General features: G+C 35.1%; 1 protein-coding gene across 7 annotated transcripts in view; it reads left to right on the forward strand.

Moving 5' to 3' along the window:
• The window catches only part of HMGCLL1 (3-hydroxy-3-methylglutaryl-CoA lyase like 1), an 86,397-nt gene that overhangs the window by 27,523 nt on the left and 31,045 nt on the right, over positions 1-27,829 (forward strand). For 6 of the 7 annotated variants that reach the window (XM_061354933.1, XM_061354932.1, XM_061354930.1 and 3 more), the window contains 4 exons: positions 2,544-2,639; positions 4,503-4,651; positions 15,813-15,876; positions 19,812-20,000. In XM_061354933.1, coding sequence (XP_061210917.1) covers positions 2,544-2,639; positions 4,503-4,651; positions 15,813-15,876; positions 19,812-20,000 — 498 coding nt within the window. Of the gene's footprint in view, positions 1-2,543; positions 2,640-4,502; positions 4,652-15,812; positions 15,877-19,811; positions 20,001-20,841; positions 23,104-27,829 lie in introns of those variants that run through there. The other variant, XM_061354934.1, reaches the window with a different exon arrangement.

Raw genomic sequence — 27,829 nt, forward strand, 5'->3', positions numbered from 1 at the left:
AACTGTTCAGCACTCTGAGGGACTCCTTTGATTTATTTCAGTATTCTTGGGATCACTAAGGAAGGGTCTAAAGAAAGGATGATAGGAAAAGCGAAGAGCAACAATGCAGAATTTCTTTGGTGTTGATGTAGGGGCAATGATACTGTGTCCTTTAAAAGTGACTAGGCTAAGTTTTTCCAAGTGCCGTCAAACTTGGCAGTTACAACAGCAGAGAATAATGTAGGTTTTTGAATGTTAGAAGAAAAAGTCTCAAGCAAAGGTAGATTTCTTCCTTTTTAGTTTAATTATTTCCTTTTCCTGTGAGCCATTGGGAGTACCAAATTTAGCAGAGGTTTGTCAGTTTTAGAAAAAAATGAACAGTCTTATCTTAAATTCATGTCTCAATACTTTATCTTAATAGCTTAATTTGTGTTTAAAATATTTTTTATTTAAAAGATAAGATTGTGTTGCTTTGATAGGGATTGCAGTCTCGACTTTGTCTTTTCTTTGCTCCTTTTTTCTTTTCATAGGTCATGGGAATAGAATTCATGGTTATGTTTAGATCATTCATTCACTTAGTTCTTTTTTTAGTATTTTAAAGCTCTTTTATGGTTTCCCATCCACTGTTTTTCTTGGCACAGATTTTTTTACTGAAAAAAGCTGAAAAGAAAAAGTTCTACAGTAGCGAGGTGCCATATAAAACAGGATCCCACACCTATAACCTAAATGGCCAAAAATTATAAATACCTACCATTAGAAAGCTTATTTTTAAAGGAATTTGGAAAATAAAATATTTTATTACAATATGAAACCTTATAACATGTAATATGTGTTAAAATGGGATTTTACTTACAGGAAAAATAGTAGCGGGACAAATGTAATACGTATAATATTATTTGGATCTGGCAGCTTTATACTGTGGCAGCTTTATACTGGTTAAAAAAGTGTCATTTTTGTTTTTTAATGTATTTTAAGTCAGGCTGTAATTTCAAAGTGTGGAATTAGTTCCAGCTTTTACCGTTTAATTCATCATTTGGTTTCAAACATTGTTCCTTACCCTGAGAAATGTAGACATTATTTTCATTAAATGAAGGAATGAAGAATTATTCATAAAAAACTAAGGTGTTTACCAATGGTTTTTGTGAGGCTATCAGATGTATTAGGTGGTCACACTGACTTAGTTTATGTAGAAGCGATTACAAAAAGTTGATTCGTGCCATCACTTGTTTCCTGATGAGAAATGAGTTGTGTCTGGCCGAAAGGCACTTTTCATACCACACACCCACTTCCTTAAAGATCATGTTGAGTTTACATTTAAGGAGACATACATGCATTTTTCTGATATTTTTAATCTGTTCATTTTTGTAGTAGGAAACCAGTGACAGGAAGATTTCAGGTTCCCAGTAGTATTGTCACTTAATAATCTGGTATAATTTAATAATGCATATTTAGAATTGGGGTACTGCAAAGTTATCAATAAAATATCAATTGAGAGTAAGGAGTAACAAAAGCTTTGTAGTTCATATATCTTTTCATATGGTACCCATCAAATGACTTTTCATCAGTTTGGATAGAATCAGAAATCCAATTTAATATTGTTTGCTTGGAAGATTTGCTTTTATGAGAGCTGATCTAAAAAGCTTTTAAAATACACTATTAATTTTTTTTAACTCAAAATCTGTAAAACATGAAATAAGAGGGATATGTTTCATCAACTGTATTGTTTCTAGGCATTGCCACCATTAAAATAATACTAACTTTTCCTTCACTTCTTTCAAGACAGTGTGCTTGTCTAGATTATCTGTGTTTGTTACATGAATAAGACTTTGATCCCTTTTCTTGATTAGTATATGGAGTATATTTAACCTTGAGTGAGAAAAGTGCAGGAATATTTTAAAAAGGCAAAGTTTCTTTTGTGGAGACTGAAGAAAACAAATGCTTGAATAAAGAAATGGTCTTCTTTTGGAAAAAAATAATCTGAGTATATTAAAATGTTATGTGACACAGAGAACTGGATTTTGTCATATTTTTAAGGATAGACTTGTGATTGGTCTTTTCAAATACGCTGATTAGACTATTGAGTAATTCGGGTTCACACACTTAACGATTGTGAGGTCTCATTTATCAGAGTGCTGACATTTTCAAGATTTAGATAATTTTAAAATGTCAGTTATTCCATTAATTCCAGCTATCGAGTCAATTAAATTAATTTTATAATTGCAATAACACTTGATGATCAGCATGATTGCAAGTCTGTCAATTTATGATGCAAATGATGTTTTTACAGATACATGTAAACAAACCCACTTTTGAAATCTTAACCCCAGTTCTGTATTCATATAGAACTGGAAAGCTTGCAACTTAACCTTTTGAGTATTGACTCAAAGGTTAAGAAATAAAAAAATTAATGCTTGTAAAACATCCATTTAACCCCCTCACTGCTATATTTTTTGTTAGAACTGTATACCTAATGAAGGCAAAAGCATCGTCTAAGCCAATTTCTGGTTGTCTGTGTAAAATCAGAAAATAACTCCTGATCAATACAAATTGTTTGTATATTTCAGATGGCAGATCATAAAGAAGTAATGAGGGGCATTGAACGGCATCCTGGAGTCCAGTATCCCGTTCTTACACCTAATCTTCATGGTTTTCATGCTGCTGTAAGTGCCTTCATAAATGTCCACAATTGCACCTTTCATGTTTCAGATACTTTCTGTTTGGCAGCATTAGTTATTTAATGTCATGTAAGCTGTCCTGTTAAAACTAAACTATAGCTTTTTAAATGAAAAACTCTGTTTTCATTGTGAAAAATGGGCAAAATCATGATGTTCTATATATTTATATTTTAATGGAATTATTGATCAGTCTTTTCAAGTTTCTATAAATGATGCTTGTGTATAAAGAGAAAGTTCCTTGTCCTTTGATTTGTTTCTGAAGAATGTCTTTTATTGGAAAGTAGTGAAGAAGGAGGAAGGAGTCACATAAATGAAAATATTTTATAGAAATGTATTAGATTTCTTAAGTGATGCACTTCAGTTTTGTAGGGATTGAAAGTTTAAATGTTTTCAGTTCATTATATATATTCAATAGTTCAATAACTATTCAAAATTATAGACTCAGAATGTTTGGAATTGCAAAAATGGAGGAGTTCAGTCTTCTTAAAACATACATACACACACATTGCTAGTCACATCTTTACACTTTTTTGTTTTATGAAAATTTTTCATGCTTCTATGCTTTTGTCTTGATATAGGACAAGCCATGTTTGGAAAGCATACTGCTTGATGGACATCTGTGATATAGTCTATCATTCACTTCCTATACTACTTATGAAATCTTAAAATTCTGTACATAGGCAACTTAGCTATCAAAATGCAGATTGATAGTGCCACAACTTTGCAATAGTAGCTTGTATGAGTTGATTAAATCTGCTGTATCTCTATACTGTATTTAGTGATACAATGAAAGGAAAACAAGGCAGACATAGTTGTAGGTGATTGCTGAGTTCGTTCTTGCTGCTGGTTTTTTTTTCTATTTGAAATAAATATATCTATTTATTTCTATTTTCATTTCTATTTTATTCTATTTCTATTTTATTTCTATTTTTTTATTTCTATTTTTTTTTATTTCTATTTGTTTCTGTAAACATTGCTGAAGCTTGGACATTATCCTGCAGAAGCAGAGAGTACAGCAAAAAGCTCCATTCCTTTTCATAGAACAAGAATATTCTCACTAGAGAATGAGAATTAATGAACTGGCTATTCTCCTCAGGTTAAATGTTTGGTTCTTCTATCATTTGGCTTTCAGCATTCCAGTTTGCCTCATGTTATTAGCTGATTTTACTGAGTATGGAGGTCCTGAGTACCAGGTCAGGTCAATTGCTTCTTCAGTGAAGTCACCACATTTACACATTTTCTAGACTGGTATTTGCTCTGAGACTTCTTCTCAGCAGTCTCTCACAGACACATTTTCCGTATGCTTCGTATTGACTATGACACCAAGACCAATGGAGGCCTTGATCCTAGAGCTGGCTCTAACAAGGCAATCCCTGTTGGTTTTTTTTGCTGCTCTAGGCACATGCAGGCACAGAGCTTTCCTAAACATGAGAATGACTTCCTGGCGTTCATAAGCAACAGGCTTTGTAGAGAGGATAAATATTTCAGAGCTGTTATATGATCTTTTCCTTTTCTGAAAAATTAATACAAGTATCAATCATTGTTATTTTTATAGTTGGTTCATGTGATTTCCTTTTGTAATACCTTAATCATTTATCACCTTAAAAATATGTTTTCCTAGTTGCTAAGAAAAGGAAGGAAATGTACCATAGTGAATGAACTCAAAATTTAATTCAATCTGGTTTTATGCAATGGATTTTAAAAAAGTTGGAATTAAATGTATGTTTTAGGTATGGATTATGTACTTATAATGTACTTAAAATTCTAGAATGTCTTACAGAATTAAGTGCTTAACAAAATCTTCTAATGTAATATTATGATTCAGTTTTATTGAAATGTATTTTGCAGATTGCAGCAGGGGCCACAGAAGTCTCAGTATTTGGTGCAGCATCTGAAACATTTAGCAAAATGAATATTAATTGTTCAATTGAAGAAAGCATAGAAAAATTTGAAGATGTTGCTAAATCTGCAAGGAATATGAATATTCCAGTGCGTGGGTAAATATAAAGATTCTTAAGTAATACAGAGTTGTTGGAGTTGCTGTTACAGGAGGTATTTGTACAGTAGGAAAGTAATAATACCAAATTTTTACATTTTAGAGGTATTGAAATAATAGTCTTTATTGTGCTTTTCATTTTGTTTTTAGGGTTTCTTGTTTTTTTTACAGTTCCATATATTTAGTAATTTTTCTCTGTGTTTGGTAACTACTAATAGTAACTAGCGTTTTCTAGAAATTTAAATGAATAATCTGTGTGTATAAACATAACCAGTTTATTACACAAATTTATTGTTACTTATTTTTGTCATCATTGATGCCAGAATAAAATTTATTTTGTGCTGCTGAGAATTCATAACACTATTGTCTGCTCCTTAGAAAAATACCCTGCATGCTTTTATTTTATTATATTAATGATAATATATCACTTCATACACCATAAAATCAAGGTATAAATCTACTGCTAAGAAAAAAATATTATATAGGTTATTCTGAAAACTTCAGGTGTTGAAATGTTTGGAGCCTCTAGTGTATGAAACTGGAATTGCCCAGTATTCATCTTTCTCCAGAGTACCTTCTTTTAAACTTGAAATGATCCTGAACGTTACTGACTCTTGAATATTCATTTCATGTCCATTTTCTTTTACATTACACAGAGCTACTCATCTAAGATTATTTGTGAAGTTCCTTGTGAATTCAAAAAGGCTCACATAGTTTCAAAGAGAAACTCGACAGTGAGATCCCTTGAGGATTGCTAGTAATGCATATTACATCATGCTCAGGAAATACCTGGACTTGAAAATAGGTAGTGGTAGATACCTCAGAAGCAAAGTCTAGGAATACTGGGATCTCCCTTTCCTTCAGAAACAGGTAATCCTACTGCTCACTTTCTGCACAATAATGTGGTAGTTTGAGCATTTCCTGTGAGAGGTCTGACTTGTAGTTACACCTCCGTCTGAGGATCACAGAGTAACAGAACGGTTTAGGTTGAGAGGGCCCTCTGGAGGTCATCTTGTCCAACCCAAGGATTTTAACACACATGTAAGGGTAATCCACAAATGCTTGGGTCCTTTTTCCCTAGCTTGGTTATAAGTTTCATATGGAAAATCATTGAATCAAAAAGTAAGGAGTTTCATTGTATTAAGAAACAGTAACTTGTACCAGAGTCTAAAGACTTTAACTAGCTTCTAATCTGTCAGGCAGAGTCAAGGTTTGCCTTCCTGACCAACTTCTAAGAGGTTTGTTGTTTAGGTCTCTGTCCCCACTGTTTGCCACAAATTGACTTTACAACTTGTTCAGAACATGTAAACCGCAGGTGAAAAAGAAATCCCTGTGGTGTACTCTAGATTAATGTTGGAGCTTCCTATGTCACCTTACCATCTGTCTGCTAGTTTCCACATGTTTAGGGAAGTGGCAACCTTCTGTTTTGTTTTTTTTTTTTTTCCCACAGATTGTATATTTAAGACATTTGTAACATGCCAGTGGCAGTTATTGTGGCACTTAAACACTGATGCGACAGAAATCACTGTTTCCGTGATAGCATTCTACAACATTCCCATATATTTGTTGTCTGTAATCTGATGAACTCTGTGGCAGGTGTTTTTTTTTGCACACGGCATAAAAAAATGATAAAGCAGCAGGATGAGAAGGCATGTACAGAGAAGAAGAATTAGGAGGCAGAAAATGGTCAAACAGAAGCAGAGCACACAAACAAAATAATATTTTAATAATTAGTAAGAAAAAGAAAGAAAACAATACAAGAACATACAAACAGAGAACTATCAAGAACCAGGTAATAAACAGAAAAAAACAGTAGCACAGAGGTGAAAAAAATGGGACGAGGTGATAAAAGATTATAAAAACTCAAAGAAAATACAATCAGATTATGTTTTAAAAGTGCTTTATGCACCCAGAACAAAGATCTGTAATTTCACTTCAGAATGTGCACCCTAGCAAACTTCACAGAGTACATGCAGGATAATTTTATCAAGTCTGTTGTGCCATGTGCAGAATGTTACGCAATGCTTCAGCAGTGGACTGCATAATACCAGATATGCTACACAGTGAACAGATTTAAGTAATGAATGAACGTGATACAAGTTCACTCCAGCTATAGCTTTCTTCCTTAGGCTTACAGTTGTAAAAAAAGTGAAGCATTCAGAAGTTGGAAGGTATTGACAGAATCATTTGATTTGTGGGATTATAGCCATGTAAAGAATCCAATTAGAGAGGATAAGTATATTGAAGAGAAACTACATTTATATTTATGTGTAGCTATCTTCATTGCATGACGTTAGCTTGGGAGCTAATTTGTCCAGTGAAAATTAGAGGTTGAGGCCTGAGGAGATAAGATACAGGATTAACATTACACTTCAACGAATCAAAAATTTTAGGAGAGGACTTGCTGGTATTTGTCTCTGGTGTATCAGGGGGATCTAACATAACTCAGAAATGAAGTCGCTAATCTGCTAAAAATCTGATGAAGATCTAAATTGCAGAATGTGGAGCCTTATTTCTTAACAAAACAAGTAACTAAGGTAATAATTCTGACTAAACCATCCACTGAACATGGATTTAAGTATATGAAAATATTGGAAAGAAAGTTTTGAGCACGTTTCAAGTTAGAAGATAAAAGAGAACTGGTTAACACCATCTGTTTGGACTTTGTATGCACTTTAAAAAAATCCCTCACAGGGAGATTTTGATGAGGCAAAGTAGTACTTACGGGAAAATGTTTCTGTGGATCAAGGGTTAGCCCCTTGTAATTTATGTAAATAACAATAGATATAAAAAATATATTATTAGGCTTTGTGCTGCAAGGTAGCACAGAATAAAGCTGTGGACTATATGGACAAGGATTTGTATTCTGTGCAGTGAGAATCAGTATTTCGTTTTTAATCCCCCTCTTAGAGATTGGCTACTTTTAAAGAACCATGGCCAAAACCTTCAGCCTTTGCTCAAGCAAGCGTCCCACGACTACACGTTTTGGCTTCTAATAAAAATTTTGTAGGCTAAATATTTTGCTTTAATTACTTAGGCAATAAAAATATTAATATGCATAAATTATATTTATATTAATTTCAATACAGATATTGTTTCCTTTCTGAAGGACTATTATTGTTTAAAGTTTTACTTATTTGCAGGAAATGGATAATTTAGTGCCTTGCCCTAAGTCCTTATGTGTACAGTTGAAAAACACTTCCAAAAATAATTTTAAGGGCTTCAAATTTTATTTCCTATTTTTACTGGCAATTTAGAATTTATGTAGTGAGCATAAATCATTGGCAATCCATGAATCTTATGAAAAATGTACTCAAACAGTTGAAACTAAACTTTAAGCCTTTGCATGTCTTAGTGTTGCTACAGCTGCACTAACATTGACTCGATCATCATCCAGAAAATTTATGTTGCCAGCTGTCACATCTAAAATCTGTAGCACAGTACACAGTTTTCGAAATGTTTGCTAAACTAGTTCAAATGTTTATGAAATCTTGTGCATGGTCTTAGAAGTTAAGTTAGACTATTTATTAGCATCATAAAGGGTTTTCTTTTCACTTTTCTTACATTCATAAAAACTTTACAATAGCATCTCTCTGACACAGCCTGTGAAGACATGTACCCAAATCAGTTATAAACTGTATGGTCAACTAATTACTGCTATGAATACTTTGTCTCATTTGAAATGTCTGCTAGTTTTAGAACTGCATAATTCAGGTACTATTAAAAATATCACATCCTTTTCATTGATTAAAAATGAAGTCTAACAGACAGGAGTGATAAAAAACCTGTGACAAATGCTAATTATAAGTAGTCACTTGGATTCTGTTTTAATTTAAATGTGATTGTAATGTACAGATAAAGAAAATGTTAACTAATTCTGGCTAAGCTAGAGTATTCCAAGTTAATGTATTCCAAAATTTAACGAGACACAGAAATTGCAATTAGTACAATAGAGTAGTATGGGAGTATTACTCCCATACAATAGTATGGATTAAGTATTGGGTTTTCCTCTTTTCCGCAAATGATACTTCATTACATACTTCATGTCCTGTGACAGTGGAAGGAAGTCAGACTATCTCCCTCTTAAATATTCAGCTTTGTATAGGACAGTCTTAGTCCTAATAAAAATTAACTGGGAATAGAAGGGTTGATTTTGTTTTTCAGTTGGGTTTTTGGTTTGTCGGGTTTTTTTTTCCTACTAAAACACACTTCTGCATGACCACCAATTAAAAACTCTGTTTTATATCTCAATCCTGAAAAATTGTTATTTGAATAGCCCTTTTGAGGCCATTTGGACTATTCGCATGTGCAAATCTGAATGTAGATGCAAATGTTCAGAGGTTTGGTGTTAGAAAGACAGATGCAAATGTTTATTGTAAAATAACTCTAGAAGCATTTCCTTACAAAGCTGCTGCTTCATAAATTAAATTATGTGTAATCACACATTAATTTAAACTGGTATATGTAATTCCTTTGTAGTGCTGTGTCTTTTAAGAAGAAGCAGTATGGTGAAGTTCATGATACTTAAAAGCATATTGAAATGTGTCAGTAGTTGAATTAACATCTGTGTTTATATCCAATTCAAATACTGGTTGATATTTTTGAAATATGGCAATACTTTTTCCTATGACAAGTAGATATCAAACAAACAATTGTATATATTATTACTACCTTTTATATTATGTTATAATAAAGGTTACGGGTTGCAATATATATAATTTCTTGTTGACTGTAGGACATAATTATTATTTTACTTTCATGCTAATACACAAGGTAAGACACAACATAGTGGAAAGATAAAGAGTTGATTTTAGTTATCTTTATTTTTTGCTAGTGATGCTTGGATTTATTTAAAAAAAAATCCAGAAAACAAATGTCATATCAGGTTTTTTTTAGAATATTTTGTAAGAAGTCATTTCAGAAACTAGTATGAAGTCTGTTTTGTTTATAAAGAAACATCCTAATTATCTGAAACTTCTGGTTATCAAGAAAAATCTGATCTTTATAATTCCGTTCAATAATACTCCATTTTATTACAGCTCATCATAACTAGCTTAATTCAAGATATTTGGATGGCCTTACAATAGCATATTTTATACACCTAATTAAAAGTGCCATGAGATTAAGTTTTACACGAATCGATACAGTTTAAAGCTGTTTCACAAATACAGACAGAAACTTTGAACTCCTACTCTGGTGTTCTGGAGTACTAAAGGCTGGAGTACACATGTTTTTTCACATTGCTTTAAACCCCCATTTTTAGACTACATTGTGTAGTTTAGCATAGTCTCAATATTGATAATAGGATGATTTATACCATTATCACTTCTTTAGATAGTAAAACCAGTTTAACACCTTAATGTCACTGTAACTGAGCCCATATTTGGTATTCTGGGAACAACAAAATATAGATGAACATTTAATAGACTCGGAAGCAACATATTTTAGTATGTGAATAGTAAACAAATCTACAGGGTTGCACGATCTTAAGCCAGCTGGTCACAGTCCCCTGGAGAGGTTTGAGAAGCTGGAGACTTCTGGGATGTGGGGACTTGGTGCATTTCTCTGTACTTGGGACAGATGAAGGAAAGGATGTAAAAAACATTGTACTAACTCTGTCATACTAGATGATTTCATGATGTAAGAGGAGAGATTTTCCTTAGGAATAATTTTATACCAAACTTTACCCATTTTTTTTTGTACTGCAGGTAGAAAATAATATTAGCAGGCCAGAGGCAGAGCTGCTTTAAATAAAAATAAAAAAGAAAAAAAAAAAAGAAAAAGAAAAAAGAAAGTTGGATACCTGTGAAAAATAAAAATGATCCCTGTTTCTTCTTAAAGGGTAGTGTAAACTTGAAATGTATGAAATTATGAAGTAACAATACAATGTATTTGCTGGTATGTTACTGATTGATCCATGAATTATTTGATATAATTATTAGAAGTGGTCCTTCATTATAGTACAAAACAACATTATAGTACAAAATAACAGTTTTATTCTGGTTCCAGAGAAATTATTTTCTAGAACATAGTTCAGAATTTAATGTTGTTTTCTGGACATTCTAAAAATAATAATAACAGACATCATTACTGTAGAATTCACTTTGAAGAGCATATATGTGACTTGCAACTGGGCATTAAATACATGGACAGATATTTCCTTGGGGGTTTTTTTTGTTTGTTTTTTGTTTGGGTTTTTTTAAATCAAATGTGGAAAAAAATTTCTGACTTATTTACACATTTAAGCTTGGCTTGGAGATTCTGTTTTTGGAAGAATCTTCTTTCCCTCTTCTTTTTATTTCCACTCTTCTTACGGTAAAGATTGTATGGTTTTTAACAAATGGCTTCCTTTGCAAAGAGACAGTATATATCAATCTTAATAATGTGAATTCACCAAATGATAGGCATATACATTTTAGCACGAACATCCAATAAAAATAAATACATCTGCAGCGAACATGGTAAATTATATGCAAACTTACACTATAATAATAAACAGGAAACAGCAGCATCTGAGTCTGCAACTGGCTTCTCAGGAGGCTTCATGCTTCCAGCTGTGGTAGCAGCTGTGGATCTGGCTCTGGAACGCTTGCTGAAACAAGCTGACAAAGGGCTGATTACAACATGGAGTTCAGTTTCTGCTTAGATTCATTTTCCTTTTAACACACTTCAGTTATGAAATGTTTGCTCATTTAGCCTGTTTGTGGTTTTATATCCTGCACTTCACAGTCATTGGGCTGGTGTGGTGATTATCACCATTCCTAGTGACCTTGATCGTGAGGACCTTATACTGTCTGTACCATTTGTGGAACATTGCGATTTGGTTTTGGCTTACTCGAAGAAATTGAAAACTTTCTTCCTCTTCCTTCTCCCTCCCCATCCCCAGAGGCTGTTCAGCATTTTTGTCCAAAATACTACACAGTAAAGTTTTGGGGGTTTATTCTTTCGTTTCTATATACATAGAAAATGTAGGAGAAGACCAAACAATACTCACCTACAGTGCAGAACAGGCAAGAGACTGGATAAACTGCCAGGTGAAATAAGTAGAGAACTTCTTCTTATCACTTTTTATTAAAGGGAAGAATTCTGATTTCACTGAACCTGAGTGAGCAAAACAGCATTTACTCGTGTTGCTAAAGCAGCTCTACTGATATGATCACTTATTGCAGGTCCTTGTTTCCACCTCTGGTTGCATGGGCTCTTTTCTTGATTGTATGCTAAAGATGCAGTTAAGCTACTAACATGTCTGACCTTGATTCAGCAAAGATTTAAGCACATACTTAGAATTAAACACTTCCATTGCAGAGTCTGCTTTGTGAAATTCCAGATACTTGCTTCTGCTCTTGTACTGTGGGGTGTCTCTGGTGAATATCCTGAAACCAAGAGTCTTTTCCATTACAGTGTCCTTTTGTCTTTCAGTCCTGCCATCTTTTTAGAAAACAGCTGTATTCTCCAACTTAATTGAATCTCCAAATTAAATCCCAGTTGCCTCTGTAACTCATGGCTCAAACTCTTCCCTCTTTTTCCCTCTGCTGCTTTTCCTCACATAGGATCTTGTTTTTTCTGTTAAGGAAAAATAGATACAGTATGCACTTCCCTCTGTCACTGTCTTCTTCCTCTCCCCTAATCTTTTCTCTTTCTCCTCCACTGTCAAAGCAGCAGGAGTTTCTCATCTACTTGCCATCTGTACCCCTTCCACTTGCCCAAATGACCCCATGTTCTGTTCTTCCTCTTCCCTCTCCCCCCTTATTCTCTTCTCACTGTCCTCTGACTCTTTTCCACTGCAATATAACTAAGCATTGGCTCTTAAAAATTGCACCTTTGACCCTACTTGGTTCTTCATATCATATTTCATCGCCTGTCTTTTCTACATTCCTAATTTCATTGAAGGCGCTGTTTATAATTACTCTCTGGAGACCTTTCTGTGGTTCCCTCCTGTAACTCCTACACTTTGGCTTCTGTTCCTTGCTTGCAACTGCAACAGCTCTCACCAAACTCCCTGATGACAAGATCTCAGAAACAGTAGTCTTACCCTCATTCTTCTTGACCTGTCGGTAGTGTTTGCTGCAGTTGACCAGACTCTTCTTTAAACTTATGTCTTTTGTTGCTTTCTGTGGCTCTGTCTTGTTAGCTTTCTTCTTTCTAAGTAGCTCTTCAGCATATTCTTCAAAGTTGTCTCCCATTTTGAAGGGGTATGGGTGAAGATCTTGGGACCCTGCTTTGGCTGATTCCATTGTGCTTTTAATGCTTTATGAGTTATTACATGCACAAAAAAAGAAAATATAACAGCCAAACATATCTGTAGATAACAGATCTGCCTTTCTGCTCAAATTGTTTCCTCTGACTTAAGCTTACTAATTCGGAACCACAAAAATGTAATTACAAAACATCCCACCTGGTCCTGCCTTAAGTCTAGATGTCTTGACAGTGCTCAACCTGGACACATAATTATCTTTCCTCTTTCACAGGCATGCATATTTTCTCCTTTCACATAGGGTGTCTGTACCCCTGTTAGATGCACTCAGCCCTTCCCTGCATCTGTTGAGCTTGCATTACTTTTTCTACAAATTACTCAGATTGTTATCTCTTGTGTCCAATAAGAATATAGCAAGACCTCCTCAAATGGAATTAATACTTTTGACCTTCTATTAAAAATGCTTGTCTTGATGTATTTTTGGAGTGTATTTTACTCTTTACAAGCTCATTTTAAGCATTTCACTTTCTTTGTTGTCATCAGCTGATTCCCACTTCTAGTGCTCCTGTCCTTTCTCCATGGATTCCCTGTGGGTTTTTTTTTATTGACAGTACTGAGAAATTTATAGTGTTATCACCACATCTCCATTTTTTATGCCAATATACTAAATGAACTAGATAAAATCCTGACAAGCTCCATCCTTGATGAACGCTGCTGAAAAACAGTTCTTTTACAGGACTTCGTTCTCTCTCTGGTAGGAAGATCTTTACCTGTCACATTCCTTCAGTAATCGTCATTTTCCCCAGTTTAATATTGAATATCAGATACCAAGATAGATTATATCTATCATATTTTCCTTGTTTAAAATGTCAGTCTAGTTGCAACAGTGTAAGCATGCAGAGAGTTCATAATCTCAAACAGATTTGTACAGTATAGTAGGCAGATTCCTCAGGTCACCACATACTTTCATACCCCAGCAAGCCCAGCTGAATTATGTGAGCTCAGGCAAGTTTCTGCTCACTGGTGTGAACCACAGGGAGTATTCCGTTGTTCTCTAGATACCTTTTGGCCTGCTTTTACTTTTGTTCGCCCTGCTCAATTCCAGATGTCATTCATGCCACATTATCACTACCAAATGCACGTCTTCTTGATCTAGCATATGTAGCCTCTAGGAACATGTAAAGATACATGTAATTAAAGGGATCATGTGCGGATACTCGCTGTATGTTTTGCATTTACTTTGTATGTAGTACTGTTCTTACTTCATAGTAAGTGCTGTGGCTGATGTTGCAAAATAATTTCAGTAAAAGTCTGTGTATTCACTACCTCTAGGCACTGTACGATTATGTAAAAAGCAGTCCTTTGGGTCTGAAAGTTTTCATGCTTGGTTTCATTTGAAAAACTGTGTATGCATTAAAAATTAGGGAAATTATCCTGAATCGTTTTTGAGTTATGTGTCACTGAAAAGCAGGGCAGTGTTTAACTGTTAAGAGTAGCTGCTTTATAATCTTTAATGTAGATAAGAAAATTTAGGATTTTGAAACTTAAACAGTGGCATCTAAATTGGGGGTGACATTTAATGAAGTCTGTGGCCAAGTTTCAAAAACGTGTTTTTCATAATGACATATGGATAATTGAAATCATGCCTAGTAGGCATCTGGGCTGAAGTTATGAGCAGGATGTAATGGATCCAACCACTTTTGTGGCAACAAAATTAATTTGCATTTCTTTGTCAGGGCTAATCAAGTTCTCCTTGAGGTCAAATTTTGCTTCATTCTTATTGCTACTTCCAGTGTGCCAATACCATACCTTCATGTAAGGGATGGGATACATTCTATGCATTAAATTGTTGACTTTTTTTTTGGTCAGAATTTGTTTTTGCCTATTATGCATCCTAATTTCACATTCTACCAGTTTCTCTTTCAACTGCAAAGAAATAATATATACTTTACCCTACAGACCTTGACTACCTACAAACTAGCATTGGTTCAATCCCATTTGTGTTATACAGTGTATAATTTTGCATTATATTCTTCAGTGTTGAGGGAAGGGGAATGATGGGGGATTGATGAAGGCTCTCATTCTTCTATTAAGCAGTTGTGCCACCTCCCACTGGAACTGGGGCTCTGCCTGCCTCTGAATCTGTTGTAAATCCCTTTTGAGTTTCAATGGGTGTTTCTAGTTAGTTTAGTCCTATTCCTAATCAAGTTAAGATAAACAATTAGAAGTTTAATTGGAATTTCATGGCTCTTAATTGTCATTAAAAAAAGGAAATTTAAACCAAATTCTATGGTAACACAGCATTAGGACTCAGCAATGAAGGCTCAGTTGTGGCTTTTGAGTTTTGAGCTTTGTGAAACCAACAGTCTGGCTTCTCAGTTTCTTCTTTTCCCAAAGTGTACCTGAATTACAGCTTGCAATGGAGCTGTGATTCTTCTGGGAGACTGGGACAGAAATACCAGTACAGAGGGAGAGGCTGAAAGCTACCCTGTTCACCACAATTCTAATGACTTATGAGATGATGGGGTTGTTATAAGTTGCTTCGGTCCATGTGTTGCTCTTCAGGATCTGAGTAGCTAGTACAAGGAAGAACGTGGTATTTTCCTCTGATACCTAGTGTGGGCGAGGCAAGGCAAAACTTGAGCTGGCTCTTAGAACTTCAGAAGGAAATGCCAAGAAAAATTAGTCTCTTGCAACAGCATTAGGTTTGCTGCATTGCCAGTCCCGTACAACTTGGAACATACATTAATCATAAAGAAAGCTATAAATCTGTTCTGTGTTTTAAAACAAAAATGGATAAACCTTCTCCTTTCATCTGATGTAATTCTAAATTTTCATTCAAATTTTTATTGACTGGCTTAAATACTCAAAATTATGTTTAATATTTTTTTTGTTTTAATGTAGCATGGAGAGACACAGATGTGCATCTATAAAACAGAACTATCTTTCTGTGTTCTTTTTATTGTAGGTATGTGTCATGTGCATTGGGATGCCCATATGAAGGAAACATCATACCAGCTAAAGTGGCAGAAGTAAGAGTGAACTTCTGAGTTGTCTTTTTAATGAATCAAAAATACATTTAAGGTGTCTATAAGTAATGTTCTCTACTTAATCCTAAAAGATCTTTAATGGGCAAAATTTAAGGAAAACAAACACAAAATATAGCTAATGCTAAAACTGGGTGCATAACCTCACTCAACCAGATGCAGTGACATCTGAGGAAAATAGTGTATTTTGAATGTTACCATTCATGAGAAAAAAATACGTGCTGTTTCCTCCAACAAGAAGGTTAGGAAATGCTCAAGGAAACAGACTCAAGCACATCTGTCAGTGGACCATTTTGTATGAGAAGATTTCCAGCACCACCTCTTGCAAAAGGTATTTGCTTTTAAATCCAGTTTATGTTGGCATAAGCATACTGGGCTGTCAGCTGGCAGAGCCACTGCTGCAACATTGTGCTTCTTGTGAGTGTCATGTGATTGACACATGAACCAAAACTCATCCCCACCATAATTTCTTAACTTGCTCTACTGCTATGATGGAGTTGTACCTTTGCTCCCTGCTCTCTTTTCCCATTTAGGATAAAAGAGAAGGAAGATGTCTTAGTCCAGCTTTTATTCATTTATTTTTTCCTAACAGAGGAAGACATGAGTGAAACCCAAGTGTTAAATTTTGCAGAAAGGCAAAGGGGCATCAAAGCTGAAATGGACAGTAAAGTGGAGACAGAATTCAAGAAGCACACAGCAGAACACAGTGGCCTTCCACCCTGGAGAAAGACTTGTCTTCTCTGTTACACTTAATCACTTATTTTTTGTGATCTGGCAGAATCTTCAAACCACTTTTTTTTTTCCTTTGGCACTTGCAGCTAGTCAGCATTTGTGTTCTGCGTGTGTGGCCTTCAGGTCATGTTCTCCTGCATCTTCTTCTAGTATACATTCCAGATGGAACTTGTGATACTACTTCTCTCACAGCAACCACATATACTCACACTCTTTGAATAAAATAGCTAAATTGGAAGGTACTCAGTATTTCCAAATTAGTTGGGTTTAATATGAAGTGAAAATTAGAAGTGACACCGCTTTGGTTAGAGCAGTGATGACAGATTCATCTGTGCTGTTGGTAAATTGCTTACTACAATACGATGTTCCCCAACAGAATTTTTCTATGTGTCGCTTGTGTTTTAAAACTAACAACCACCCTTATACAGTAGAGCTCCTTTTCAGTTTGCCAGTGGCAATGCTATTTAATGTTCCAAACCTGCAAACTTTTCCTCACAGAGCTATTTTCTGTCTTCATCCTAGTCAGTGGTTTCTCCTATACCTGTACATCAGTGTGTATGTGTTTAAGAAAAAAAAGCTACCTCATTAGAGTTATTAATTGAGGCCCTGATTCATTACTTAACTGTTTATCATCCTCTGGTTTGTAAATTTCAACCTTAGGGAAATAAGGCTTGAAAGCTGTTTGAAGCACCATATACATCCTTGAAGCCATTTGTGTTATTCATTGTCTTCCAATCATATACTTGGCTGATTTTATTTTTCTGTCTGCTTCTTTCTCTCCTTACCTTTTGTTTAACCTAGAGCAGTGAATTCACTCAAATATTACCCATCATACAGGCTGATCAGGCCACAGAATATGTACCTGCCTTTTTTTTTGTTTGAGTGTTATTGGGCTATCAAAGTTTCCCTTACAGCACAAGGACTACAGTGTTGTTTTACATTGTTTTTTTTGCTTAAAATAATATGTAACTGGATTATGACCTTTTGTATTCTATTAAAGAGTATAGTTTTAGATACTATTTCCACCAGTAGGATTGTTCCCATACCTGAGAGGTTGCATTGCTGGGTCACCAACTTCCATTTCGATCAATGCTTACTGTCAGGGCAGTGTTCCCAAGGGGAATAGCACAAGACTCATGCATAGTAAAGCTGCTCAGTGGTGCAGAACACAACCCTTTTCAGTCAACAAAGCTGCAAGCTGGTAATCACATCCTGATTACCCTGACAAAACAGTGTGTTCTCTTCTCTCCCACCCTCCTCCCAAAAGTTCACATTGAGAACTTACAAAACTATAACTAATGAGCTGCCTCCTATCATGGTAGGGTAGAAAATTCAGTATGAAGAACTCCCATTCAGCTTCCAAGCAGGCACATTCTTCTTGAAATTAAATATAGATATCTTTTTAAGGGTCAATTTAAGGTTACATCATGACAAGTCAGTGATGATGCTCAGCTTGTTAGCAGTTTCCCCCTCTCTTCTTTCATCTTTCAGAACTTCATCTTCAGAAAGCTGAAAGACTTAAGGACTGAGCATGGGATGGAGGTGAATGCAATATGATTTCCAGCAGTTTATGTTGTCTCTTTGTCATTGCTGTAACTCTCATCTAGAAAAAACTTTCACTCGTTAATTAAAAAGAGCATGAGAAAAAAGTGCAACCGCCTTCCTTTATCCCAGTCTTAAAACCTGAGTTTTGGTGATTAACTAAAGGTAATCCACCCCTAGCTGCAGATGATCCTTTTTTCTTTCTTGCAACAGTAGTCCAGTTAAAACACCTGCCATGTGTTGATGATATAAAAATATGTGGTGGCATATAATCCCCTTTTGCAATCTGGTGAATATCCTGTTCTTAAAGCATATATTGAATTTATGGTGATACAAACCAGGGGCTCTTTTGACTTTAAAGCACAAAGAGTTATACTGCATTTGCAATAGCCATAGCACTTCCAAGCTTTAAGCAGGATAATTCAGACTCCTTGAAATTCTTTTTCAGCTGTTCTTTGAATTAAGTGAACAGCAATATTAATCCAGCACTTCCGAGACTGCTGGTGCAGCACTTTGTCAGCTTCCTCAGACGTATTCACAGCAATCCCACTGATGAAGTCCTGGAATTGCTTTAACAGTAGAGTGCAGTGCAACTGAAGATGTCTTGGAAAAGAGTCATATTTTTTTATTTTGAAACAGTTAATTTCCAGACTGGGATTCTGTTCCAGTGTAGTGGCCTTTTGGGATCACTGGTACACAGTGAGGAATCCTAAAGGGAATAAACATACTCAGCAACTGAAAATAAGATGAAACCCTTTCCAAATAAACAAAAGTAAGATGGAAAGATCCTACATTTCAAAATTCTTCATTTCTAAAGCAATATTTTAGTTGCAAACATTATTCTGTGCTTCTGAGTGTATGTCTCTCTCCAAACAAATATTATGGAGACAGACCTCAGATCTTTTGCTCATACAAAGAACTCCTCAGTGATGTAACTCCAGAAACATTTAGGCCTCTACCTACATAAATAAGAACTATATGGGTTTTTTTGGTATTAAGTAAAATTTTAAGACTTAAAGACTAGAATGTTAATCAAGTTGCAAATTTGTGCTGTTAGTATTTTAATGTTTGATTCATGAAAAGTAAGCAAAATTAGTATTAACTACAACATGTTAAAATTTTAGTTTTCATTGATGTTTTCAGTGCCAAGAAAAAGCAAAATCAGGCTTCTTGTTAATTATTTATTGTCTTAGTTCAGCCATGTGCTTGGCCCCATGTAATAAGCAAACAAAAGGGCAGGTGTTTACCCTGCATAACTTGTAAGCTGAAAAGTACACAGAGAAAACGAAACAGCTGGGAAATTGCCAGAGAGAGGAATATGCTGAGAAAGGGCTTGACAGAAACTTAATTCATAGTGTAAAATCTTGCTTATTTGGATTATGTGGGAGGGTCAAAATGCAAGTTTTTGATGGCTTTGGCTTGGTTGGTTATTCCACACACAGAAGAACTGTAAATTTAAAATGAGAGGATCTATGGGACATTCTTTTTGGGTGACAATTTTCAAGAATGAATAGAGGGTTTCTGATACATAAGTCCATTTTTGTGGATCAAAACTTGAAACCTTTGAAGAAGTGTGTCCATTTTAACGCATGTTCTCAATCCTATTTTATATTCTTTTGTCTCTGCCTCTTTGTGTTTCTAATCAGGTATCTAAGCGGCTGTACAGTATGGGATGTTATGAAATCTCCCTGGGGGATACAATTGGTGTGGGGACTCCTGGAAGCATGAAAAGAATGCTGGAAGCTGTTATGAAAGAAATTCCTTTGTGTGCTCTTGCTGTTCACTGTCATGACACATATGGCCAGGCATTAGCCAATATCCTCACAGCCATACAGGTAACTCAGGCTGTCATTTTATAGATACGATACTAGTAGTCATAGTTTAATTCAAAGGCACAATTTAAAAAAAAACCCCTCACCCTTAAAGAAATCATTAGAAGTGGAAAAATGCACTCAAATAACTTTCAGAAAGTACTGTTAGACATCAGATTGTCTACAGGTATTACTGCAGTTGATTTTATCAAAAAATATTTCAGTCCTTATCTATTTATTACCTCTAATTCCATACAACTCACTAAGAAGTGGTTATTCTTATTATGTTCCATTGATTTGGGATGAAAGAAGGACATAAAATACAATTTTTTTCTCATGTCTCAGGTTCCACTTAGGAACATCTGTATGCTTTTTGTTCACTAAAATTTCTATTTTGCAGAGGTTTCTAAATATAAAATAGAATAATGAATAATTGATTTCAGGTGGATAATTTTAAATTATTGGTAATTATGTACATAAACAGAGTGCTCTAGATAATTTTAGCACTGTTAACATGTCCTCACTATGCTTTTTTATCAATTATATCTTCCAAATAAGATTACCAACACTGTATCTCATATTTAATCTTCTTTCAAATCTGTTGCTAAATAATCAGAAATAATTTCCATAAGAGATGTTTTTCCCTTTGTGTTTGTCTACTTTTAAGAATAGGACACAATACAAGAAACAGACTGTGAGTTCTAATGTAGTTTTTGTAAAGGTACAATCTTGAAAAATGTCTTAATGTGTACATGCATTCCTAAGGAGACCTGTTTTTACTAAATGTTATAGAATCAAAAGCTGTTTACAAATTGTAGGCCTTTATTGTTCTACTTTATACTTAATGGCACTCTCTGCTTCCTAGCAATTCAAGCAGCCATTTTTAAGGTCAGCTTCCTTTTGATCGATTTATGTTGTTTAAAAATAACAGCAGAGTGTTTACAGCGTTAGTGATATAAGCCACAAGAAGAAACAGGGAAAGCTTCAGTGTGGGAGTCTGCAGGTATTTGATTAAACAGTGAATGACAAAATGTAGTACAAAAGTTCAAACTTTTACTCACACTGTTCAGTATTCACCCTTACTCACTGTTACTGTTGCAAATATGTGTATATGTACCATGGGATAAATTAATTGCTAATTTCACAGTTAGCTTCAGTTGCAGATGTAACAGCTAAAAGTATGAAAACCCCTGAGCATGGGAGGAGTTCACCATAAAAATACTTGAAGCATTGTTTTCCAAATCCTTCCTTAAAATAATTGCTGTCATGGTGCCTACTAAACAATGAACAATGGCTACACTTTGTTAACCCCAGTATTTGTTACAATTATTTTCTCATATTTACCTCCTGGTCCTATCTTTTTACTTACTTCTTAAATCAACTGTGTAAGAATTAAAGGAGAAAAAGCTCTTAGGTAACTAATGTGCAGTTCAGGCTAATTAACGTATAAATTCAAGAGAGCAATAGACCTAAAAACCCCCTATCCAGCCTTCTAAGTTTTCTGGGAAGCCAGGGGTGCCTGAGACCCACCAGAAAACTTTCTTCTGTGCACAAGTTCTGCTACAGTGCATGTCTAAAGGTGGGGTGGTTTTGGCTGAGCTGAACTTGTCATAGATTTTGCCAAAAGTCCTTGATGAAGCAGGCATTACACAGTCTCTCTGACTGGCTTTGTTCAAGTAGCTCCTTGGCTCACTCTGAAGGTAGGTCCCTAGGCTCTTGGATCCTCAGATGGGGCCCGCGCCTCACAACATCCTCTCCTGTCTCTGGTCAAAGAAATAAGGCAGCTCTAGTGGTGAATTATAGCTAAGCAATACTCTTTGTAAAACAGGGCAACTTTTACAAGTCAGGCAGATGGCAAAGTGCCCAAGCCAGTAGATCAGAGTGCCCAGGTCACTTCTAGCCCCTGCTGTCAGGCTTGCCAGTACTTTTCTCTCTGCCAAAGATGCATGAATGGCAAAGTACTGGAGCAAACCCCCTTGTGTTCAACTCAGTCATTTGTTTCATAGACAAGACTCTTAACAGAAGCAACTCCTTGCCCTTCCTCCTTTGTGGGTCTGTGCAACCAACACAGTATTTCACCCGGAATGAAACATGTTTGAGGGGTTATAGAAATAATGGGCTACAATTCTTGTCTGAAAACAGGTTTAGCAGGCAAAATGAACTGTTCCTAAGACACTGCAGACTACAACTTCAGGCTGAGTACTATTGTATTGTGTATTGTATTTCCTAAGAATGAGTGACAGCTGGAAAGCCACAAATCACTCTGCACTAATTCAGGCATTGCTTCAATGGGAGATCTCCTAAGAGTGGAAAGAGGTGCTGGTGATTCAGTAGGTGATTTTTTACACAGATCACATTGTTCTGTGCAGGATTATACTGCCCAGAATATTTTCTTTTGTTTGGGGCTGATCCAAAGTCATCTAGAACTGACAGGCCATATCTGTGTAAGAAATTAGCAGGGAAGTAGCCTTGTAATTTTAGTATTCAGTTTTATGTGTGTTGTTTTTAGCAAAAGGATAGGTAGTGAAAGATGGGAGAGAGATTAGCCAACTTTTAAAGGATAAGTAATTTTTTAAGTTGTTGAAGTGAATAATAGAAAACACTGTCCAGAGAAAGGATATTCGCTTTCTTTTATGAAGAGAATCTGAGTAAGAATGTGAGGAAATGATGCTTCAGAACAAAACAGTAAACATTTACAGTAGAAACACAACTGGATCTTAGTTAAATGGTTTAATATGAAAATATCAGAGTGTACAATTTAAAAAAGGGACAAATTCAGAAGATGGGAAGTGATGTGGTGATCTAGTTAGAGGCTGTGGTATTTTGAGTAAAATTACATATGTGGGTTAGCTAATGTGACAATCACAAAATGTAACTAAAAGAAGTAGTAAAACATTTATAGGAAATTGTTACAGACCTCCAAGGAAGGGTAAAAAGATGGGTCAGGAAACTTCTGTGCTGGAGGGGCCCCAATAAGGTATACCATTGATCTAAGGAGGTTTGAGTTTTACCTTGGCAATTGACTCATGTAGTATGTACAGAACGGGTAAGAAAGGGGAAGGTTTTTAATGGAAGTGTTACAGAACTCTTTTCTTGCATAGCTTGTCTATTTGCCAGAAATAGCTTTGTCTGTTTTCATATCACATACCTGAACATGAGAAGAAATATGCTAAGAGGCAAAGAGGAGTTTTGGACGGCATTGATACCTCCATGAATAAAACAATTGCATGGTAATCCCATATAACTTTATAAAATTCAAGTCACTATCATAATTCATTAATATAAACTGATCCCTACACTACTGGTATCAAATTCTAACTTAGAGAAAAACAAGCATAAAACTAACAACTTACAGGGAGAAAGGATTTTGCCACCTTGTGTAATCATTTCCACTTTATTGGACACAATGAGATGAATGAGATTGATGATTTGCCACATGAAATTACTTTTTATTAGTGCTTTCTATTTCCAGAATATGGAAATTTTGAAATAAAATTCACACCTTAGAACCAGAAGACAATTTAGCAAGCATCCAGTTAAACTTTCAAGGCTCACACTGCAAAATTAAGATTTGTGAATACAGGTTTTCCATTGCAAACGTTAAAATATAACACCTTACAGAAAGTTTAAAATATTTAAAGACATTTCATTAATGTCTATAAGATCCTTGAATTTTTAAAAATTGCACCTTTTTCTTTTTTTTTTTTTTTTTTAATTACAGATAGAAATGGCTGGTTGATGACCCCTTCCTTTGATTGCTAAACTGAATAGGTTCTAGTTCCTTTGGTGCATGCTGGAGAGAATAACTAACTTGCATATTTTTGCAAATCCAGTTTACTTATGTAGTAAGGACTAGGTTCACACGTAGGCACTCAGTGTTGATATGGCTAAGTTTTAAGTGCCAGAACCAGGAAAGGAAGCTGAACATAGTTGCTGAAGTTCATGGTTTATTAATTCACGAGGATCATTGTGTTGCAGGAATAGAGTTCACTATGACATGAAGGTATGGACAGCAGTGGTGGCAGGCTGAATGTGAAGAAGGCAAATACAGGTGTATAAAAAGTCAGGTGTATAGTAGTCACATATAAACTGTTACAAGTTTTCTGTTGGTGAGTTGTTACCTTTTTACTGAGTTATACATACACATATACAGTCACAGTTTTATCTCTTGATTTAAAAAGAAGCAACAGTGGAATTTTATGAAACTTTGATCCTCCAACACGATGACTTTATATCAGCACATTTATGTGTTATTAAAGTTCAGCACTGCATTTATCTGCCTACAGTCTAGGTTTAACCAACAACAAAGTGTATGCGCTGGCATTTAAATGCCCTGTGTTCCAGCTTTATCTATCATTGACTCCTGTGATTATATTCATCACTAGCATTCATCGCTGTTTGAGGGGTTATGCTGTGATTATATTCATCACTAGCATTCATCACTCAGCAACTTCTTCCTAATGACCATTGGTAGGATCATAAATTTGCTTATACATCTCAACTCCTGTCGAAGTCATTAGCAACCTGAAATTGAAATTTCAAGATGATATCAAGGAAGAAAAAAAAAATACACCTTATCATTCTTTACTTCTGAGAAATGCTCTCTTTTTAATTCCTTGCACAGCACAATCATTCAGAGCTACTGTGTAGTAGAATAATTTGACTCTTCTGTTAAGACGTAGAGAAGAGAGATAAACAACCATGAAAAGTGTGAAGCCTTGCATGTAGTCATTGTGCTAGACTCGATCTAGTAATTTCTCAGCTAACAGTGAAAACTTTCTAGCTGAGGAAGGCAGTCTAGCCATATTTTTCTGTTGCTACACAAATCAGAAAGTACTGGTTTTGGGGAATTATATAGTAACTGAGGAAATGAATTTGTATGTAGTGGGCTGACAGAGTTCTTGCTTGAATAATACCTTAAATACCACTAGGATTTTCTTATAAGCAGCATGCTGGGGTACCCACTGCCTGGCAATGGAATTATTTACATCTAAACAGTTTTTTAACAGAGAAAAAAAATAGTCATGATAGGTTAGTTAAAATTTTGAACTTGCACTACAGACAGGGTTTTTTTAGGCCAACAGGGAGGCACTGTTTGAAATTAATGAGGTACAGGAGGCAGGAACCATAATATCGTGGCTTGTCTTTTCCCGATTTGGCATGTCACTTTTCTTCGACTTTTTATTTATAAAACAGGAATATTACTAATCTCTTTGAGTTTGTGAAAGGCTAATGAAATCTACTGAGGAAGAATATAAGAAAAATACAAATGATATTTATGAAGTCTGGATTTAATCTTTATTTTTGAAATTGAAGTTTAGAAACTGAATAGATTTTAAGTTTCAAATAGAATGTAATTTTGAGATTAAAAAAGCTAAGGTATATGAGTGGGCAAGTGGTCAAAACACATATATGCCCATCAAATTATCTGAGTTCTGCAACAGTCTCTTTTCCCCTGCAGAGCCTGGCATGCTGATGAATTTACGTAGCACAGTGTGAGGGTAGGAAAGACTTGCCCTATGCAGCACTGTATATTGGGATCCTGAAAAAAAGTTAATAATTTTGAATCCCTATTCTGAGATATGCATAGAAATTGAAAGGTTTCAGCAGACCTCACATGTTTACTTTCCTCTGCTGTTTAAAAAGGTCTCCTAGGAGACTGAAGAAGACTTAACAGAGATCTCCAGAAACTAATTCAAGATTCAGATAGGGAAACATTAGAAAAAACAGCTTGACTGAGAATAGCTGTATGGGATTCAGGAAGGGCTGGTCATGCTTCAGTATTTCGCTGGAATTCTTTGAGGCAGCCACTGCCAAAAAGGACAAAGGATATACAGTGGCCATCGTATGCTTTGATTTTTCAGAAAACAATTTACAATATTCTTCACTGGAAGCTAATATTAAGGCGTGGAGGCATGTAATAAGTGGAAAGTTGGCTAAATGGCAGGAAACAAATGGAGTTATGAAACAGAATTTCTCAAGCTGGAAAGCATCCATCAGTAGGGTTGTAGAAGTACTGGCCTGTGGGTCCCAGGGTTTTCTGCTTAAATTAATAATTTGCAATACCATAATGGTCATGGTAAGCGCAATTGCTCTAACTTGTAGGGATTAAACTTTTCAAATTTTAGATTTCCATTGTAAGAAACAGGATAGCTAGCACTACTTGTGCTACTAAATCTGTGTAGTATTCTACAAAAAGAAGTTTGGTAATACGTATCATTTTAGGTAAAGCAAGAGATTATTTATTATAACATGCCTGCCCTTTCAAATAAGGTTCTTCCTAGAACTTTCTACTTCTGGGTTTCTCTAGGAACTGATTCATCCTAGATACTTACCAGGTATTGTATAGGTTTGAAAGTGTAAACAGTACTTCTGAATTATTACAAAAGTAAGAGCTGGTAATAATAACATAAAATTCCTTAGAAAACATCAGTTTGCCTTTTTTGTTTCTGTTTCCTTATATTCCCTTTTCCTCATAGAGACAACATAGCACTTAGATAAATCTAGTAATTAAAAAGATGACATCATAAAATCTCAGAATCATAGAATAGTTAGGGTTGGAAAGGACCTTAAGATCACCTAGTTCTAACCTCCCTGCCATGGGTAGGGACTCTGATGTCTGAGCTGAAGGAGTATGTGATAGTAGGAAAGAAAAGCATAAATAGAATTATTTAAGATTGAAAGATAACAAGACAGAGGTGGTTAAAATTCTGCATTTGAAAGAAGATAAATTGGGGGTAAAATGTCAGGTTGTGAAAAGGTACTGGAGTGCAAGGTTTCTGCGAAGAAAACTTAAAAAGAAGGTGTGTGCTTAGGAAAGTAGAAAAACACTTGAGTTTCATCAAATAATATTGCTGCTATGAGCAGCTAGTTACTTCTGTAAGTGAAAAAGCATATTGCACAAATTAATAAATCAGACCTACATATGGGAAGAAAATTAAAACACAGGCATTCATACTGAAAATCTGACAGATGTTTTCCAATATTTTCTCTGTTCTGGGTTTTTTGGGGGGTTTGTTTTTTTTTTTCTAATAGGTACTGGTTTTATGTTGTTGCCTGTAATTTTAGCAAAATAAGAAAGCAAGCAAACGAACAGGCAGTACCATTTCTGCTCTTTTTTTTCAGATCAGTACAAGAGAAGTAGCAAACCTAATTGTATTGCTTTCTGTTGCTTTTTGCAGGATGTGCATATTGTGCAGTTTCTGAGGACATGAAAGTTTCTGACTTTTTTCCTCATGCTTCAGAAAACCTTGGTAGCCTAATAGTTCGCAAATAAATTCCTCATTACCAGTATTACAACTGTTAAAATATTACTAGAGAAAGAGTTTAAACAGCAGACTTTGTTTCAAGATTTTTGTTTTTTGAACTTTTTAGGATAGGAAAGGAAATATATTTGTTACTGTATACTGAAATAGTATATTTGCATGCATATATTTACATACATATACCAGTAAGTAGCCTGTATTTTTTTATGGGTTTTGTTTTCTATTTAAATGAAACTTAGTATGTTGTAAATGATTAACACATAATAGAAATCTACATTGTTCTAATATGATGACTGAATTTCATAAGCTTTTAACCCTAGTTGCTGAACCAAGAAACCTCAGCACCAAATCTGTTTCAGGATACTAATCAGACTAAGAAATCCTTCATCAGTTAGACATTATTTTCCTCTCCAAATTCCCTCACTAGAGCTGTCTTGCAGCAGTAGACACAACTTCCCTTTGGCTTATAATCAAACTTGAAAATGTTTAAAAACATTTTTAAACCATAAAATAATCAATTTTTCCTTATATCTCTGCAAGTTCATATAGATGTGTCACCCTAGGTCTGAACGGAATATGGATGCAGAA

The sequence above is a fragment of the Neopsephotus bourkii genome, unplaced genomic scaffold (genome assembly GCF_033783945.1).
Source record: "Neopsephotus bourkii isolate Nb327-2 ecotype Australia unplaced genomic scaffold, CSIRO-AGI_Nbou_v1 NB_756, whole genome shotgun sequence".
NCBI classification, from domain to species: Eukaryota; Metazoa; Chordata; class Aves; order Psittaciformes; family Psittacidae; genus Neopsephotus; species Neopsephotus bourkii.